Source organism: Equus przewalskii, chromosome 2, assembly GCF_037783145.1.
Source record: "Equus przewalskii isolate Varuska chromosome 2, EquPr2, whole genome shotgun sequence".
In the NCBI taxonomy this organism is placed as follows: domain Eukaryota; kingdom Metazoa; phylum Chordata; class Mammalia; order Perissodactyla; family Equidae; genus Equus; species Equus przewalskii.
Window position 1 is genome coordinate 53,379,799 of NC_091832.1, and position 20,587 is coordinate 53,400,385.

Consider the following 20,587-nt stretch of genomic DNA (forward strand, 5'->3'; position numbering starts at 1 on the left):
GTATTCTGAAGTTATGTGCAATGTGCAAACAAAAAAATGTACATGTTTTTCATACCACATTTGTTAGTTGTGTGTACATATATTAATCCCTACTGATAACTTGTTTGTTCTACCAATTATTGAGCCAGGAGTGTTAAAATCCCCCACTATAATTGTGAATTAGCTGTGATTTCTGATTCTATCAGTGCTTATATATATTTCGAGGTCATGCTACTATCTATGTAAAAGTTTAGAATTAATATGTCATCACAGTAGATTAACACTTTCATCATTATGAAATACTTCTGTGTATCTCTAGTCTTCTTGCCTTTTAAAGTCTATAGTTCCTGGAGACTAATAGAGCTGTTCCATCTTTCTTTTGGTCTCTTTTGTGCTGGCATAACATTTTTATGTCCTTTTACTTCCATTCTTTCTGAATCCTCATGTTTTATATCTGTCTCTTATTTTTAAAAAGCATACTCCTTTTTGCAGAGTTCTCGTCAAGATGGTGCTGTGAGCAGACGTTGAACTCGCCTCCTCCCACAAACACAACCAGGTTACGACAATTTTAGGAAGAATCACCCTGGATTGAAAACTGCAAACTGGATAAAAAGAACCCCCACGACAAGGGACAGTCCTGACGAAAGCAGAAGAGGCAGTAACTCTGGCCAGAGAGGAAAAAAGCCACCTTTGGGAGCAGCAGAGCTTCTCAGCTGGCCAGGCGGGAGCCAACCTAAGGATATCCAGATAGCATCTCAAGACGCCTAAGAGTCTAGTATTACTATACATCGGAAGGTGGATGGACTTCCCCCTGGGAGGAGGTGGAAATAGGTGAAAACTCTCCGACTCCTGACCCCCGACCCCCGGCCAGCCTAGTTCCTGCAGGAGGCTCTCTTCCAGCGGACTCCCCCATAGCATCGCCACATACCAAGGGTAGGAGTGTGCACTCACCAGTGGAGCGACGGTGGAAACAGGTGACAACAGCCCTACCCAAGTCCCCGTGATCACACCTAAGCCCAGGGGGAGTTCCCCAGGGTCCTGCACCCACCAGTAGGGAAGGCCTCTGCTTGCCATTAGCAGGGAGGCCCTGCCCAGAAGCCAGAACAAAGAGAAGCTCCTGGAGGGCCCGGCATGGCACCAGACCGCAAGCTGCCACTGGGCTCATGGTCTCCGGCACAGGGGGTGCCCGGACTTCCCATAGACGTGCTTGGGGACAGGGTTGGAGCTCCAGTGCCCTGCTCTGCAGCCTGGGGGGAGGCTCCAGGGTCCCACAACCCCCCGGCAGGGAAAGCCTCTGCTCGCCATTAGCTGGGAGGCCCTGCCCAGAATCCAGAGCAAAAGGAAGCTCCCGGCGGGCAGATTCCCTGGCACTGCACCAGACCACCAGCTGCTGCTGTGTCCACGGTCTCTGGCGCAGGGGGTGCCCGGACTTCCTGTGGACGTGCTTGGGGACTGGGTGGAGCTCCAACACCTGGCTCTGCCACCCGGGGGGATGCTCCAGGGTCCCGCACCCCCTCAGGAGGGAGGGCCTCTGCTCGCCATTGGCAGGGAGGCCCCGTCCAGCATTTGGAGCACCAGGAAGCTCCCTAGAGCAGAATTCCCCACAAGGCAGCAGCTTACAAGCCACCACCAGGCCCACGGACTCTGGCCATGTCCCAGACGAGGCAAGGGGCTCCCAGAGATCCTGTGAGAGTGGAGTGGGGCAGAGTGGAGCTCCGGTGAAATGGCTACGTAGCCCAGAGGGGAACTCCAGGTTCCTACAGCAGCCTCAGCGAAAGCCTCTGCACTGCACTAGTGGAGAGGTCCCAACTGGCAACCGCAAGGCGGGAAGGCCCTGGGGCAAAAGCAGCACAGCTAGGTGAGCTAACGACAGACTGCAGAAGATACCCATAGCTCTGCTGGGACCTATAGTGGACAAGTGTGATCTTGTGGGCTCTGTTAGGGACAAAGCGGCGATTATAGGTGATCCTGCTCCTGGCTGCTGGGAAAGTCCACAACACCACTGCAGACCACAAGGAGGGAGCATGTCTAAGTGGGCTGCAACAGTAGGCACCAGCAACCTGAGGCCCCCTTGAGATTGCCTCCACAACCAATGAGGGACCCCACAGGACCACTGTGACTATGAGGAGGGGTCCAGGTCCAGTAAGTAACAGCTGACAGGGTTCCTGGTTGGTGCAGTCTAAACAGCTGCCCCCCCCACACACACACCAGTCACAACAAGTGGAAGCAGCGACTAAACTCTATCTCTATGCGGAGGCACAAATCCACGCCATCAAGCAGTATGAAAAAATATATTAAATCTCCAGAACAGAAGGAAAATGATAAGCACTCAGAAAACAACCTCAAAGACAATGAAATCTATAACCTAAATGACAATGATTTCAAAACTGCCATTATTAAAAAACTCAACGAGTTAAAAGAGAATTCAGATAGACAACTCAATGAGTTCAGGAGCTATGTCACAAAAGAGCTTGACACTATAAAGAAGAAGCAATTAGAAATACTGGAGATGAAGAACACAATGGAGGAGATTAAGAAAAATCTGGACTCTCTGAACAGTAGGGTCGATAATATGGAGGACAGAATTAGCAATTTGGAGGATAGGAATATAGAAATGCTGCAGACAGAGGAGGAGAGAGAACTAAGACTAAAAAGAAATGAAGAAACTCTCCAAGAATTATCCAACTTAATTAGGAGATGCAACATAAGGATTACAGGTATACCAGAGGGAGAAGAGAAGGAGAAGGGGGCAGAAGGCCTGTTCAAAGAAATAATAGCTGAGAACTTTCCAAACTTGGGAAGAGAGATGGAACTTCATGTGACAGAAGCCATTAGATCTCCAAACTTTATTAACACAAGAAGACCAACCCCAAGGCATGTAGTAGTGAAACTAGCAAAAGTCAACGACAAAGAGAAAATACTAAGGGCAGCCAGGCAGAAGAAAATAACTTACAAAGGAAATCCCATAAGGCTATCAGCAGATTTCTCAGGAGAGACCTTACAGGCTAGAAGAGATTGGGATGAAATATTCAAAACTCTGAAGGACAAAAACCTGCAGCCAAGAATACTCTACCCAGAGAAAATATCCTTCAAATACGATGGAGAAATAAGAACTTTCCCAGATAAACAAAAGTTAAGGGAGTTCATCACCACAAAACCTCCTCTTCAAGAAATGCTCGGGAAGAACCTCATTCCTGAAAAATCAAAAAAAGGAAAGGGGCTACTAAATGCAGAACAAAGGAGATAAGCAGAAGGACAATAACACAAAGTAACAGCTCTCCATCAGGACAAAATGGAAAAGAACCAGAAAACAAGTGATAAAATGGCAACAGTAGGCCCCCACGTTTCAATAATCACTCTAAACGTGAATGGATTGAACTCTCCAATCAAAAGGCACAGAGTGGCAGGATGGATCAAAGAACAAGATCCAACAATATGCTGCCTTCAGGAAACACACCTCAGCCCCAAAGACAAACACAGACTCAAAGTGAAGGGGTGGAAGACAATACTCCAAGCTAATAATGAACAAAAGAAAGCAGGTGTTGCCATACTTATATCAGACAAAGTAGAGTTCAAAGCAAAACAGATAAAGAAAGACAAAGAGGCTAAGTATATAATGATAAAAGGGACGCTCCACCAAGATGACAGAACACTTATAAATGTATACGCACCTAACACAGGAGCACCAAAATTCATAAAGAAACTATTAACAAAACTAAAAGGAGACATCAACAGCAATACAATAATAGTAGGGGACCTCAACACCCCATTAACACCAATGGACAGATCATACAGACAGAAAATCAACAAGGAAATTACAGAATTAAATGAAAAATTAGATCAGATGGACCTAACAGATATATATAGGACACTTCATCCAAAAACAGCAGGTTACACATTCTTCTCAAGCGCGCATGAAACATTCTCAAGGATAGACCATATCTTGGGAAACAAAGCAAGCATCAATAAGTTCAAGAGGGTTGAAATAATATCAAGCATCTTCTCTGATCACAATGCTATGAAACTAGAAATCAACTACAAAAATAAAGCTGGGAAAGGGCCAAAAATGTGGAGACTAAACAACATGCTACTGAACAAACAATAGATTATTGAAGAAATTAAAGAAGAAATCAAATATTATCAGGAGACAAATGAAAATGAAAACACACTGTACCAAATGATTTGGGACGCAGCAAAGGCAGTCCTAACAGGGAAATTCATTGCAATTCAGGCTCACCTCAATAAGCAAGAAAAATCTTACATAAACAACCTCAAATGACACCTAACAGAATTAGAAAAAGAAGAACAAACAAAGCCCAAAGTCAGTAGAAGGAGGGAAATAATAAGAATTAGAGCAGAAATAAATGATATTGAAACAAAAAAGACAGTAGAAAGGATCAATGAAACAAGGAGTTGGTTCTTCAAAAGAATTAACAAAATCGACAAACCCTTAGCCAGACTCACTAAGAAAAAAAGAGAGAAGTCACAAATAAATAAAATTAGAAATGAGAGAGGAGAAATTACAACAGATACTGAAGAAATACAAAGGATCATAAGAGAATACTATGAAAAACTATATGCCAACAAATTGAACAACCTAGAAGAAATGGATAAATTCCTAGACTCATACAACCTCCCCAAACTGAATCAGGAAGAAATAGAGAATCTGAATAGACCAATCGCAAGTAAAGAAATAGAAACAGTAATCAAAAACCTCCCCAAAAATAAGAGTCCAGGATCAGACGGCTTCTCTGGAGAATTCTACCAAACATTCAAAGAAGATTTAATACCTATCCTTCTCAAACTATTCCAGAAAATAGAGGAAGATGGAGCACTCCCTAATACATTCTATGAAGGCAACATCACCCTGATCCCCAAACCTGACAAGGACAACACAAAGAAGGAAAACTACAGGCCAATATCACTGATGAATATAGATGCAAAAATCCTCAACAAAATTTTGGCAAACCGAATACAGCAATATATCAAAAAGATTATACAGGGTGATCAAGTGGGATTTATACCAGGGACACAGGGATGGTTCAACATCCACAAGTCAATCAACGTGATTCACTACATTAACAAAATGAGAAACAAAAACCACATGATCATCTCAACAGATGCAGAGAAAGCATTCGACAAGATCCAACATCCATTTATGATAAAACCCTCAATAAAATAGGTATAGAAGGAAAGTACCTCAACATAATAAAGGCCATATATGACAAACCCACAGCCAACATCATACTCAACGGACAAAAACTGAAACCCGTCCCTCTCAGAACAGGAACAAGACAAGGGTGCCCACTTTCACCAGTCTTATTCAAAATAGTACTGGAGGTGTTGGCCAGAGCAATTCAGCAGGAAAAAGAAATAAAAGGAATTCAAATAGGCAACGAAGAAGTAAAACTCTCGCTGTTTGCAGATGACATGATCTTATATATAGAAAACCCGAAAGAATCCATAGAAAAACTATTAGAAACAATCAACAACTACAGCAAAGTTCCAGGGTATAAAATCAACATACATAAATCAGTAGCATTTCTATATGCTAACAATGAACTAACAGAAAAACATCTCAAGAACTCAATCCCACTCACGATCACAACAAAAAGAATAAAATACCTTGGGATAAATTTAACCAAGGAAGGGAAAGATCTATACAACGAAAACTACAAGACCTTCTTGAAAGAAATCGACAACAACATAAAGAGATGGAAAGACATTCCATGCACGTGGATTGGAAGAATAAACATAGTTAAAATGTCCATACTACCTAAAGCAATCTACAGATTCAACGCTATCCCAATCAGAATTCCAATGTCATTCTTTACAGAAATCGAACAAAGAATCCTAAACTTCACATGGGGCAACAAAAGACCCCGAATTGCTAAAGCAATCCTGAGAAAGAAGAACAAAGCTGGAGGCATCACAATCCCTGACTTCAAAACATACTACAAAGCTACAGTAATCAAAACAGCATGGTACTGGTACAAAAACAGATGCACAGATCAATGGAACAGAATTGAAAGCCCAGAAATAAAACCACACATCTGTGGACAGCTAATCTTTGACAAAGGAGCTGAAGGCCTACAATGGAGGAAAGAAAGTCTCTTCAACAAATGGTGCTGGGAAGACTGGACAGCCACATGTAAAAGAATGAAAAGCAACCATTCTTTTTCACCATTTACTAAAATAAACTCAAAATGGATCGAAGACCTAAAGATTAGGCCTGAAACAATAAGTCTTCTAGAAGAGAATATCGGCAGTACGCTCTTTAACATCAGCTTCAAATGAATCTTTTCGGACACCATAACCCCTCACATGAGGGAAACAATAGAAAGAATAAACAAATGGGACTTCATCAGACTAAAGAGCTTCTTCAAGGCAAGGGAAAACAGGATTGAAACTAAAAACAGCCTACTAATTTAGAAAAAATATTCACAAGTTATTTATCCAACAAAGGGTTAATCTCCATAATTTACAAAGAACTCAAACAACTCAACAATAAAAAATCAAACAACCCAATTACAAAATGGGCAGGGGACATGAACTGACATTTCTCCAAAGAAGATATACGGATGGCCAACAGACACCTGAAAAGATGCTCATCATTACTAATCATCAGGGAAATGCAAATCAAAACTACACTAAGATATCACCTTACACATGTTAGAATGGCAAAAATATCCAAAACCAAGAGTGACAAATGTTGGAGAGGCTGTGGAGAAAAGGGAACACTCATACACTGTTTGGTGGGAATGAAAACTGGTGTAGCCACTATGGAAAACAGTATGGAGATTCCTCAAAAAGTTAAGAATAGAAATACCTTATGACCCAGCCATCCCACTACTGGATATCTATCCCAAGAACCTGAAATCAGCAATTCCAATAGTTCCATGCACCCCTATCTTCATTGCAGCAATATTCACAATAGCCAAGTCATGGAACCCACCTAAGTGCCCAGCAACTGATGATTGGATAAAGAAGATGTGGTGTATATATATACAATGGAATACTACTCAGCCATAAAAAGGACAAAGTTGTCCCATTCACAACAACATGGATAGACCTTGAGGGTATTATGTTGAGTGAAATAAGCCAGGCAGAGAAAGACGAACTCTGTATGACTCCACTCATAGGTGGTAGTTAGCATATGGACAAAGAGAACTGATCGGTAGTTGCCAGGGGAAATGGGGTGGGGAGACGGCACTAGGGGTGAAGTGGTGTGCCTACAACAAGACTAATACTCATGTACAACTGTAATTTCACAAGGATGTTAACTTTCATAACCTTAATTAAAAAAAAGCATACACATTTTTAAAACATTTTAGTCTCATGATCTTTATGGTTTTTACTTCTCCTGCCTGTTCTATGATCTTTTTTCTCTTCTTTCTTGTTTTCTTAGGGACTTATTGAGGATTTTAATCAATCCATTTTTCTTTTTATTAATTTGGAGACTATGTATTTATTTTATATTCTTTTAGCGGCCATCATAAAAATTATTACTTTAGTTTTTTTTTATAGACTTTACTTTGTAGATCAGTTTTAGGTTCACAGCAAAATTGAGAAAAGAGTATAGAGATTTCCCATGTACCCCTGACCCCCACATACGCAGCCTCCCTCACAATCAACATCCTCCACCAGAATGGTACATTTGTTACAACTGATGAACCTACATGGACACATGATTTTTCCCCCTAAGTTCATAGTTTACATTAGGGTTCACTCTTGGTTTATTTACTTTTTATACCTTTCTGTATTTCTGAACTTTCATCTGGAATCATTTTCCTTTCTTTCTAGGTTCCTGCCCTCTCACTAATCTCTCCAAAGTAATTTTCTCCTATTTTTTTTTTTAGTATTTCCATGCTTGTAGAAAGTTGGGGTTTTTTTCAGTAAAAATTTTAGTTGTTTTTAGTGGAAGACTTGGTTTCAATTTCCTCAACCACAATTACCAGAAACAAAAGAGGCTGTACTTTCTCTTCGCTTATTTCCACCTTCAGCTGCAAACCTGCTTCCTGTTATAATGCTCTCCATCTGTCTTATACCCCAGCTTCACCTCTAGGTCACATCCCTTCAGATGAGGGGTGTTTGTGAAGTACTGCCAAGTTCCTCTTTATTCCCCCAGGTACCATGATGCTCTTCTGAAAGTCGTTACAATTCTGACGTTAGTGCAAGTACATTGTTTTCATTCTGAAAACATTCTATACTATATCTAACAGAAATGCCTCAGACTTCATTTCCTTTGACTTTTTGGATAGGAATTTTTATGGAGGGTGAGGAGTATTAGATATTTGAGCTGTTATTATCTTACCTAGAATTCTGCTTCTGCTGTATCTACCTCTGTCTGCATGTATGTGCACTTGTGAACTTTTCTTGCATTTATGAAAAATTAATCTTATTTTTTTAAGATTTTATTTTTTTCCTTTTTCTCCCCAAAGCCCCCCAGTACATAGTTGTATATTCTTCGTTGTGGGTCCTTCTAGTTGTGGCATGTGGGACGCTGCCTCAACCTGGTTCGATGAGCAGTGCCATGTCCGCGCCCAGGATTCGAACCAACGAAACACTGGGCCGCCTGCAGCAGAGTGCACGAACTTAATCACTCCACCACGGGGCCAGCCCCTAGCCTTATTATTGATTTGCTGATCTCTGTAATAAGAGAGCAGTAGCTGTTTGCATGGCTCTTCAAACTTGTACCTCCTGGTGTCTGGGGTTTCAGATTATTATATGAGAAATGAGTATTTGAGATAGGAAATGATCAAAGTTATATTCATTACTTAGATTAGTAGGTAAAAGAGAAAACACCATATAGACCCAGGAAATTTGTTCAAACTATTTCCAAATTCACAGGGCCACATAATTACTTTTCTTTCTACAATAATTCCAATATAGAGCAAATATCAGTAGGCCACTCACTAACGTCTCCATCATTTCTCTTATTCACATCTCAGCTCCTTATTTGCTGCTGACAGGAATATGATTTTAAGGCTTCAATTTCTTTTTCTCTGTTTTACTCTGAGGCTGAATTTTAAAAATGTTCCACTCCTTTTCTGCCATCTTCCTTACTTCATATTATCTCTGATCTCCCAGCCCTTCATTTTCCTATTATTACAAACATCAACCCTTCTAAGGATTCTCAGTTGTATGATGCTTTACCTAAATTATATGAAATGTTTTATATAGATTTCTCCTTTTTTTCCTCTAAGTAATATTGCAATGATCACGACCAAAATACATTTTTATTTTATTGGCTATGAAAGGTTTTCCAGGGAATGCATGTTCTTTGGGGAGAGGGTAAATGGAATTAGTAATAAATAAAGAAATAAGGACTAGTGTGATGTATATTTGTGAATTTCTCATCTCCTCTTTGTTGCAGACTTCTCCATTGTGGTTGGGGTGTTGTTCCCTGTGGCTGTCATATTTGTGGTGGTTGGTATAGTAATCCGGCATCAAAGCACCAGAGGAATGCAGAAGAAACTCCAGAGGTAGGCTTTTGTCTGGCTTTGGGGACTTTTTGGCCTTTAATTTACTTTAAATTTAAGGATTTGATCAAATTCTTAAGTTTCATTTTGATTTACTTCAAATATTTAGAAATAAGTCTAGATGCATTTTTCTTGGACCAGAGGCTGGGTATCCTTTTACTGAAAATCCTTCACAGCAAAGTGTATCTTTTTCTGTCATTAATCACTGCAGTTATAATTAATAACAAGTAATCATAACTTTCATTATTAAAGATTTTTACACTCATTATAAGAATACGATGTCTAACATTATTGATCACTATCTTTACGACAAGCCCCAGGCTAAGTCCTTTTACATACGTTATTTCATTTACTCTTCACAAGAACTTCATGAGGTAGTAACTGTTACTTCCATTGTATAGATGAAAAGGTGCTGTATGCTAACCTTTACAACAATGCCGCCAGGTCGGGCACTTCATACTTTTAAAGACGTGGAAACACAAACTCAGAGAGGTTAACAAACATGTTCAAAGTCCTGCAAAGTGAGTGATGGAGTCCTGCTTTGCACCTACATGGGTCAGTCTTTCAGACATGGTCCTGACACTACAGTATCTTTCTAGCATTTTTTAAAGACTGATTTATTCACTCATAGTGGGCTTTTAATAAATAGTGAATGAATAAAGTGAATCGCTAATTAAATGACGTAATTAGATAAAAGTTGGACTCGACACCATCTTGTTAGGAATCAGGGCCTCCGTGGAGAATCAGGAAGAAAATCAGTGGTGGTGATGAGAGAATACAGGACAAGGGAACCCGAGGAGCGTCCTAAGAGCAGAGGAAAACCAAGTCAATAACCAAGATGACACAGTGGGCAGAGGAAATTGGCTAACTCATGGTGAAGGAACTGCTGAGTCGATCTGTATGATATGCTTTCACACACAGGCCACTGTCTACCGCGGGCACCAGGCCAGGCAAACAGAAGAGGAAACCACAGACGAGGAAGGCTCTTCGGCCCCCAGAGGTGAAACACAGTCTGTACCACGTTTGCCGTGGGTCCCAGTTTGTGATTCTCTTGCTCTTTTTTCCTGGCCACTCAGCTATCATTTCTACTCAGCACTGTGTTACAAATCTGCCTCACCAGTTAGTATGTAGCAAGGATTGTGGGCTCTGTAACTACACATTCAGAAAGTTCTCCTTTGCCTTTTGTTAAATGCAAAAGAGTCCCCTTAAAATGCAGCAGCTGCTTTGCTGCGGTTCACAAAATGCAAAGAGAATAAAAAGAACAAGGAGGGCAGATGCCAGCTGGCTCTTTCTCTCTCTTACTCTAGGATGATTCTTTATCCTTTTTGCAAATGTCCCAGTAAAGACAATAATCTGTATATTTATTTGACAACATATGTAACATGTATAATCCTGAACACCCTGATTGTGTCTTGCAAGTTTAGAAAGTTTAGCAGAAGCTGATTAATGATAATGACGCTTGTAATAATGTTCATGGAAAACTTATCCATCTCTAATAGCTCTGGAATGTAGCAGCTGGGCCACTGTGATTTCCCCTCTGATCTCTTGGTGTCATCTTAGTCCTGATCTCTCATGTCTTGAAAGGCCTGCTTATTTGGAAGATGAACTTAGGAAACTGATAATTTCATTTTAAAATATTATCTTTTCTTTTTAGATGAGTCAAATGAAACTTCATGCACCTGACCTGCCAGTAGAGGGCAATGATCCTCCAGCTTCTTTTGTGAGTTAGCAATTTCTCTTAAATATCATTTCCAAACTAACCTCTGGGAAATACTAGTGAAAGACATAACCCATAAAGCCCAGTTATTGCTTCAGAAGAATGTTGAAATCTGTGTGAATATGAATATTAAATATAGACTCTTTTGGAAAACTTTTTAAAAATACAAAATGTGAGGATGTGTGCCTCTCCATTATACTCCTAAGTTTAACACCTAAACCTGAGTTACCCGGTCTGAAAAGCTGAGAACTCATCATAGGAAGAGTCCCAATCTGCTTCATAGAGTGCTATCTTTGTCACACGTCTGTTGGCATTGGACTTATTTCTGAAGTGTACATGTACACTAAATGAAAGCAACTGAAGTTACAGGTTTAGACTGTTCTCATAGGTGGGGTCATAAGTTCTCCATTTCTGAAAATGATTTAAGCCTTTCCATTAAGCACGCCTATTTTCAAGGCCCCATTTGGAATTAAAATTTTTTACCTTCTTACCAGCTAATTACAAAACCAGATTTTCCACCACCACCAATTCCTACAGCTATATCATCTTCCTCTTTACTTGTAAGTATCAGATGGTCACTGGGGATTTTTTTCAATCTTTTGTGCCCAATGCGAATAGTGTCTCTGAATCTGTGGGTTCTTTATCAGGATAGGTGCTCCCTAGGCTAAGCTGAGATATCAGAACAGATAGGGATATCTGAGGAAGAAAGGCCTACTTACTGTCTATAAATTAGTATGGGTATTAATTTTTTATTATTAGAAAATTGTTTTACTGTTATATAATTGTTAAGAAATGATAAATAGTTTTGTAGTAGGGGGTAAACTGTCCCTTTCAAGGAATAGGTTTTATATGCTTATTTTTGAGGTTATAAAATTCTATTATAAATGATATTTTACTTTCTTATTATAGATACAATAAGGCCTATATTAGTCACAGTTTTCTACATATTTTCATGTAGGGTATGAAAAACAGATCACATCTAGGCAAACCTGGAATAGTAGTCAGGTGCTCATGAAGTAAAAGGAAGAATTCATTCACTCAAGTAGTTACTGAGCGTATCTCCTCAGAGTTGGTACTCTGTTGTGAGTAAATGAGAAAGAACTAAAGTTTAAGGTCTTTTTTTCAAGAATTTTTACATTTTTAGTGGGAAAACTAGTCATATACATATGGAACACTTAATTCCTCACCTATTATTTGTGCCAAAGCAGGTGACACTGATGAGAAGAATGTGGTGAAAGGAAAATGAATGGGGATGGAGTGGTTAAAGTAAGAGGAAGTTTCATTTGCTAAGTAGCTGGAACTTGAACTGAACCCTGAGAGTTAGATAGAATTTAAATGCGTGGCAAGGAGATAAGGAATGATTTAAATAAAGAAATGAGTGTAGCTAAGATGGAAAGTGAATAGTGTTTCTAATGACCTATCATTATTTTTGTCCCTAATATAGTATAAAGACACAAAAGTACTTCCGTCCCCCTTGTTCAAGGATAAGCCAGTGTCTACACCTCAGGTAAGAAATCTATAGCCCAACTGTGATAATCTGGTAGCACGCCTAGGATCAAGGAGAGAAGTTCTGAACATGTCTTCCTAGAATATATTCCCTAAGAACAGTATCTGTATGATGGCAGGATGGGTGCTAACACATGTCTTTCTTCTGAGTTTGGCTAATAAGCAAGAGGAAGAAGATGGAAAGGTCTTAGTAAAAAGTGATGATGATCCCAATATTCTTTATTTTCTCAGAAATATTCCCCAGAGTTAGTGAGGTGGAGGAAACTTCCCATAGAATAATCACTCAGTGTCTCATGACTCTTCTCTTGATCCCTTAGCCTTTCCACAGCAAGCTAATTAGCCAGACGGATATTTGAATCCCAGCGTGGTATTTTCCTCACCTTCTTTCCGTATCCTCTCATGTTTCCACTCCTTCACTGTGATAGATCAAATAATCTATAAAATAGAAAATGTGACTACAGAGAATTGATTTAAATTTCTTAATAGTTCAAAGTTATAGAATATCTAACTTTTTAGGAAAAATTGATAATTTAAGAGTTTTGTCTTTTTTAGGGCTCCAACCCAAAAGTCTGAAGCAACAGCTAAGCAAGGATTGGTGGGTAAATAATCAACTTGGAAGACTGGACAATCTGGTTAGAAGAAAAATGTACTTACTTTCTCACTATTATTTGTTCTTGAAACCCAAGGAGGTTAACATTTCTTGATTCATGTTATGCTTTGAAGAGATTAAGCAAAATTTTTCAAGAGAGATATACTCTTGAGGATGTTAGTATGAATTTAAAATTTCTATTCTTTATGCTAATGGAAAGGAAGATGACTAAAGAAACAGCTGGGAAACTGAGATCTCTAATTAGATTACTTTCTTAGTCATTCCTCCGCTCTTTTCTTTACTGTGATGTTAACTAATATTTTGAACACGTTGATATTATCATTTGGTAGAAATTAATTCATCCTCTAATGAAAACAAAAAACAAGGAATCACAGGAAACTGGAGGGGATAGAAAATTGTGCATTCATCATTAGATGACTAGTAACATCTTGAATCTTTTAACCATTATCTTGTCAAATTAGAACCTTCTGTTAAGAAGAACATTATATAAACATTCTCTGATTTATATATCTCTTTCCTACATGTCCTTCTGTAATCCTTATTAGCTATGTCATTTGAGGTTTAATACAATTGAATAAAGTTTATTAATTAAATTTTTTTCATAGAAATTTGTATAATTCAGTTAATGGCAAGGTTAAAGTAAACTTCATTTTCTAATTAGAGAAGGTTTTAGTTAAATAAATTAATAGCATAAACCAGAGGTTGGAAACTGGTGGCCTGCATGACATATCTAGACTGCAGATTTATTTTACTTGGCCTGAATGATTTTGGCTACAAAGAATTTTAAAATGTTTTGAATTTATTGCCAATATTTAAAAATTGGGAGATCTTGCATAAACACCCAGATTTCCAGCTTTTTGAAAGTAATCAGTATGTCAACAGTGGAATCACATTGCCCTTAGCAACCACCAGCTTAGTTGACTGGTGCGGGAACAAACATTCTTGGTTGTCTACCAAACAATTCCCTTTTTCCCTGCCTTCAGAACCCCAATTTTGTTCACCTTTCCATGTTTTAGAAGAGACAATCCTGACTCCATCTTGTGGATAAATCTCTATCACTCTCTCAGTCATCATACTCTTGTTTTCCCACCAATGGTTGATTTGGAAGTGAGTGTACAGCCCCAGGATCCACCATTTTTTTTGCCAATAAGCCAAGATAAGAAATATGCTGGGGAATTTCTAGGAAAGATATCCTTGTCTCCTTCTGGATGTTGGCATCCGGATATTCTATCTGGTATTGTTGCAGCCATGTTGTGATTATGAGGGCAGGGCTAATATTCTGAATGAGATGGAGCAGAAAGGCATAAAAGAATAAACCCTGGCCTTTTAATGATGTCATTGAACTGGTAGATTAATAACTGCTGGAGCCACCCCGCACTTTTTTGGAACTTCCTGTGGAGGATGAATAAAATTTCCTTGTTGTTTAAACTGTTTCGAGTTGGATTTTCTCTTATTTGCAACAGAAATCATCCTATCTGATAAAGTAGTTGCTTCTATTATATCACATGCTTTCCACTCCATCCTTACTGCTATGTATACTTTCAATACTTGGTCTGCTTTACCCATTTCCAGCACAGACCTAGCCCTCGTAAGCCTTCCTTTCCATGAGGGACTTTGCCCACAAGAAGTTGATTTGTCCTTGCAGTGTGGTTTTCTAGATAAGCTTGTTCTGGCCTCAGAAGGGGAGCTCAATCCCCAGCTAGCCCAGATTCCACCTATCAGATCAGTCGCATTATAACAGCCTTTCTGTCCATATGGGAGTTTACTCAAGAACACATTAAAAAGTATAGCTTTTCTGCAGTGTGAGGTTTCAGGAGACCCTACCCTAACCCAGAAATAAATCCTTGTTTCCCATAAAGCCATAATCTTACTTGTGACGGATCTATGAATTTGCTGTTTTTGTGTTTTGTTTTAATTCCTGTCCCTATCTCATTTTTTTAAATGCTGGTAAAATGGAAATCATGAACCTGTGAAGCCTCAACTAGCCACCTATATGACCCGAGCCAGAAATAAAACATATGCTCTCAAGAAGTGGAACCTGAACATTCCTGTAGATTCTGAAACAATGGTACTAGTTTCCTGATGCAGAGGTATGATAGGTCCCTTATGGAGATAGACAGTTGGAGGACAGTGACAGGAAAACCATTCTCTTAACCTAAGACTTTGCACCCAAGTTCTACAAAGTGTCCTGTTGAGCTGAATTGTAAAGCAATTTAGTTTAAAGAAAAGACTTTGATTTCACAATCCTGTTTCCAAACCAGACCTGTTACTTCCTAAACTTAAGGGAATTCCACTGATAAGGCATTAACCACCTCAGGTCTGCCACTAAGCCTGCTTTATTGTCTCTACTTTTTTTAAAGAAACAGATTAAATTATGGTCTTTCCCAGGTACTCTACAACTGGTATACCATAGGGTTTCTCTAAATATGTCTTAGCATCTCACCCAGTTACTGCCGTTTACGAGTTTGGGGAATCCTTTTAACTTTGTATGAAATGATGAAGTATGCATGGAAAAGAAAGCAAGTTTTAGTTGCAATCAGAAATCATGGAAAGGGTGGAGCTATGTTATTATTTAAGTTGGTAATAATGACTTCTGTGTCGTAAGGAGTTGAGGGTGGCCTCTGGCCAACAGCCAGGAAGGAACTGAGCCATTAGTCCAACAACCCTCAAGGAGCTAATTCTGCCAACAACCATTGAATGAGCTTGGAAGCGGCTCCCATCTCAGCTGCATCTCGGCTGCCACCTTGTGAGAGAAACTGAAGACTCAGCTAAGTTTTGCCCAGATTCCACAAACACAGAAACTGTGACATAATAAATATGTATTCTTTTAAGCTGGTATAGTTTGAGGAAATTTGCTATGCAGCAATAGATAATTACTATAAGGAGGGTAGAGACCAAATGTTTCAAATATTTCGGACAGGTTTAGAAAGAATTAACCACTGTATTTAACAGGCCTTCCATCAGCTTAACACTTTTCTTTTTCTCTATATCCTCTTTCATTTATTCTTCTCTCTTTTATAGGAGTGCTGATTATCTGCTTGAGATCTCTGATATCCAGTTTTCTCATATATCGTGTTCTCCGTCACTTTTCTTTGCCTATTTCCTCAGTGCTTTTGAAGAATTCCTTAAGCGTATCTTCCAAATTTTTGATATTATGTTCCATACTGTCAATCCTCCTTTTTGATTTTAAGACATTTTACAATTGTTTCTCATATTTGCTTAATAACATTCTCTTCTTTTCTGTCTCACTTTAGTTTGATAAAAACCTAGCAATTAACTGTTTTTGCCTTTTGTTTCCAGAATTTTACTTTTAAAATTAAATTAACAAAGCCAATTTTGTCTAAACATCATTAGTGCTTCTCAAGGTAAGTAGTTTTCAAAAGTACATCCTTCTTCAGCCACTTGAGAACTATGTTCCTGACCTTTCACAAACACCATAATTTCCTAAGTGTTAGATGACCATTATATTACCCTTGTGTTTTTTAAAAGTCCCATCTGGACCTGTAATATTCTCAGCTTTTATATCTTTGATGATAGAATCCATCGCTTGAGCTGAAGAATTTTGGTACACTAGCATTCTGAGTGTGATATGGAAATAGATGGGGCCGTGAGCAAATCTTGCATATTCCTCTCTGCCCAGATTCTTTTTTCTCCTTAGCTAAAGCTGTCTACCAGGGCCAGAGCAGGAGTGGCACAGCCTCATTGGTGATACTGAGATCCACCTCACCAGAAAAGATCCTGACTCATTAGGGAAAAGCCTCTACCAACAAAATCTGCAACCATCTTGGTACATCTACTCTTGAATTTGTCTAGTCCTTGCTGCTGCTTCCAGAAAAAAGCCTTCCCTTGCCAATGATAACTTTAGACATTACTTAGCAACTAGCCTTGGATGGTCTGCTTTGCCGCCCAACACTAATACAATACTACTATTATCATTATGCTAAGTAAGTAATAGTGTTATAGAAACTAAATCCCTAAGCAGAAGAAAATTGTGGTATGCAGTTTATTGTGAAGGCATCTCCTTGTTCAAATTTAATTCTTTTCTCTCTCATGCCTAATGTTGAAGTCCATACCTTTTTCTTTTTTAAATACATTTTTAAAAAATGGATTGTGATGAGAACATTTGACATGAGACCCACCCCCTCAACAGATTTTTAAGCGTATGGTAAAATATTGTTACCTATAGGCACAATATTGTGCGACCAATCTCTAGATCTTATTCATCTAATTCAATTTCGTCATAATTGAAATTTTAAACCCATTAGTTAGCAACTTGCCATTTCCCCCTCTTAGCCCATAGCAATCATAATTCTATGCTTTGCTTCCGTGAGTTTAACTGTTTTAGATACCTCATATAAATGGAATCACGCAATATTTGTCCTTTTGTGACTGGCTTATTTCACTTATCATAATGTCCTTCAGGTTCACCCAAGTTATGGCATATGACAAGATTTCTTTTCTTTTGTAAGACTGAATAATATTCCGCTATATGTATATACCACATTTTTTAAAATCCATTCATCTGTCATTGGAAATTTACATTGTTTCCACATTTTGGGTATTGTGAATAGTGCTGCAATGATCATGGGACTGCAGATAATTCTTTCAGATTCTGATTTCAATTTGTTTGGATAAATATCCAGAAGTGGAATTGTTGGATCATATGGTAGTTCTGTTTTTAATTTTTTTGGAGAAATCTCCATACTGTTTTTCATAGTGGCTGTAGCAATTTACATTCCCACCAACAGTGCAGAAGGGTTTCCTTTTCTCCATACCCTTGCCAACTCTTCTTATCTCTGGTCTTTTTGATAACAGCCATCCTAACAGGTGTGAGGTGATATTTCATTGTGGTTTTGATTTACCTTTTCTTGATGCTTTGTGAAATTAAGCATCTTTTCATATACCTGTTAGTCATTTGTATGTCTTCTTTGAAAAAATGTCTATTCAGGTCCTTTGGCCATTTTTTAATCTGGTTCTTTATTTTTTTGAAAATTTACGTAACAAAAAATTTACCGTTTTAATCAATTTCAAGTTTACAGTTCAATGGCATTAAGTACATCCACAATGCTGTGCAACCACATCACCATCCATTTTCAAAACTTGTTCCTCATCTCAAACAGAAACTCTGTACACATTAAATAACTTCCTGTTACTACTAACCCCAGCTATTCTACTTTCTGTCCATATACATTTGCCTATTCTAGGTATTTGATATAAGTGGGATTATACAGTATTTTTTTTCTTTTATGTAACTGGTTTATTTCACTTAGCATAATGTTTTCAAGATTCATCCAAGTTATAGAATGTGTCAGAATTTCATTCCTTTTTTTTTTTTTTATTAAAGATTTTTATTTTTTCCTTTTTCTCCCCAAAGCCCCCCGGTACATAGTTGTATATTCTTCGTTGTGGGTTCTTCTAGTTGTGGCATGTGGGACGCTGCCTCAGCGTGGTCTGATGAGCAGTGCCATGTCTGCGCCCAGGATTCGAACTAACGAAACACTGGGCCGCCTGCAGCGCAGCGCGCGAACTTAACCACTCGGCCACGGGGCCAGCCCCAGAATTTCATTCCTTTTTAAGGCCAAATAACCTAATATCATTTTAATACATTTATTTTCTGCTTGGAACAACTGGAGACAATTTCTGGATCTCTACATCCTCATTCACATTAACCTTGTTTTGATTCTTCCTCATTTTCTAGTGAAATAATGCTTTTTACACTTTGTTTTAATTTGTACTTCTTTGATGGTGTTTTTTAACACTGTTTTTGTAAACACTTTTACAAATAGTTGTAAACTATTTGTAACAATAGTAAAACAACTATAACAAATAATTGTAAACACTATTTACAACTATTTTTAAGTTGACAATTACTCACATTATTCCTAGTATTTTAGAACCATGTTTTAAGTCAGGGTTATTGCTATTCTCTTAGGAAGAGCCATGTCTAAGGCTGCTCTCTTAGCCTTATCAAGCATCTGCATCAGTTCAGTGTTGAAATCCTTGGTGTGCAACCCTGATGGGAATAATAATTTAAGGAAGTTCAGAAATGTATCGAAATGAGAAGTGAAGTGATGACAACATGACTATAGATAATAGTCTCCTCCGGACATCCTGTAACTTCTGAGAAAGAGGGTCTCATCCTCAAAACTGCAAAAATTGTTGCATTTCTTGTTGAGAAAGCCCCTGATTCACAGGCCAAGTGTTAAAACTCAGCGCATAGCATTTTTCCCTTGTAAGTCAATGCATGTCACCAATTTGGCTTTCTAAATTCTTTAACTGCTGTGAAATAGCTCACTGAGATTTGTGTGTCTTTTGGCATATGTTGTGACTATAACTGGAACAGAGACGACAGGAGTCAATTCTAAGCAGAGACTCCTTTAGTCCTATTTGCCAATGGTGGGGCTCAGCAGATCCAGTGGAGAGCTGGAGTGTCAAGAGTGTCAAATGGGAAACAAGGGAAAATCACGAGAAATTTTGATGGAAATGTACAAGAGACATTAAGAAAAAGTAAAAACAACATGTTATGTTGGGTAGGTAGACAACACACAGGCATAAGAGCAGAGACAGTTACCCTGGTTCTGCCAACAACTAGCTTTTTAGACTTAATAAATAATTTAAACTCTTTGGGCCTCTTTAAATTTCCTCATCTATGAAATGGAATTAACAATTCATGACTTGCCAATTTCCAAGGAGGGTTTTCTAAGAAATGTGTAAAGGCAGTATGAAAATATAAAAAGACAAACAGAAAAGAAGAGAGATGTCCATGGTCTAGCAAAGTAGATAGTGTACACCTGTCGGTTATCTAACCATAGGACCACTCCATCCTGGGATTTGTCAGGGGTGAAGCCCCTCTCTGCACAGGCTACTATTTCACACATCTTTGGGCAGGATGTAAGGCAAAGTAACTTATTTTTGTACATATTTTATCGGTGAGCCTCTATTTTTCCTGGTGTTTTATCTTGCCCCTGAAGTGCTTTTAGAATTTGTCTCCATATTCCTATTCAGATTCCTCCTCTTACATCAAGTCTAAATTTCAACCAGAACTTCTGGGTTAAATCAAACACTGTACTAGATTTGAGGCTGCCATGTGCAATGACCCTGAATTAAAATTTTGGAGAAATCAACAAGCAATGAATCCACAGAGCTATTAGAAAGAAAAGAAATCACAGCTGATTGTAAACTTGATGATTTTTTAAAAATATCAGAATATCATAGGGTAATAGTAAAAGTCTCCATTTGTAGGGGGCCAGCCCAGTGGCACAGCAGTTAAGTTCGCATGCTCTGCTTTGGAAG

General features: G+C 38.7%; 1 protein-coding gene across 6 annotated transcripts in view; it reads left to right on the top strand.

The window, feature by feature from the left end:
• The window catches only part of ADAM28 (ADAM metallopeptidase domain 28), a 73,057-nt gene extending 58,335 nt beyond the window's left edge, over positions 1-14,722 (top strand). For 2 of the 6 annotated variants that reach the window (XR_011536464.1, XR_011536481.1), the window contains 6 exons: positions 472-953; positions 9,356-9,464; positions 10,383-10,461; positions 11,116-11,181; positions 12,623-12,685; positions 13,237-14,722. Coding sequence is in view for 3 of the 6 variants with exons in the window: in XM_070606937.1 (XP_070463038.1) it covers positions 9,356-9,464; positions 10,383-10,461; positions 11,116-11,181; positions 11,673-11,738; positions 12,623-12,685; positions 13,237-13,257 (404 nt within the window). In the remaining 3 variants the exon portion in view is untranslated. Of the gene's footprint in view, positions 1-471; positions 954-9,355; positions 9,465-10,382; positions 10,462-11,115; positions 11,182-11,672; positions 11,739-12,622; positions 12,686-13,236 lie in introns of all 6 variants that reach the window. The other 4 variants (XM_070606937.1, XM_070606961.1, XR_011536461.1 and 1 more) reach the window with 3 other exon arrangements.
• The last annotated feature ends 5,865 nt before the right edge of the window (positions 14,723-20,587 follow it).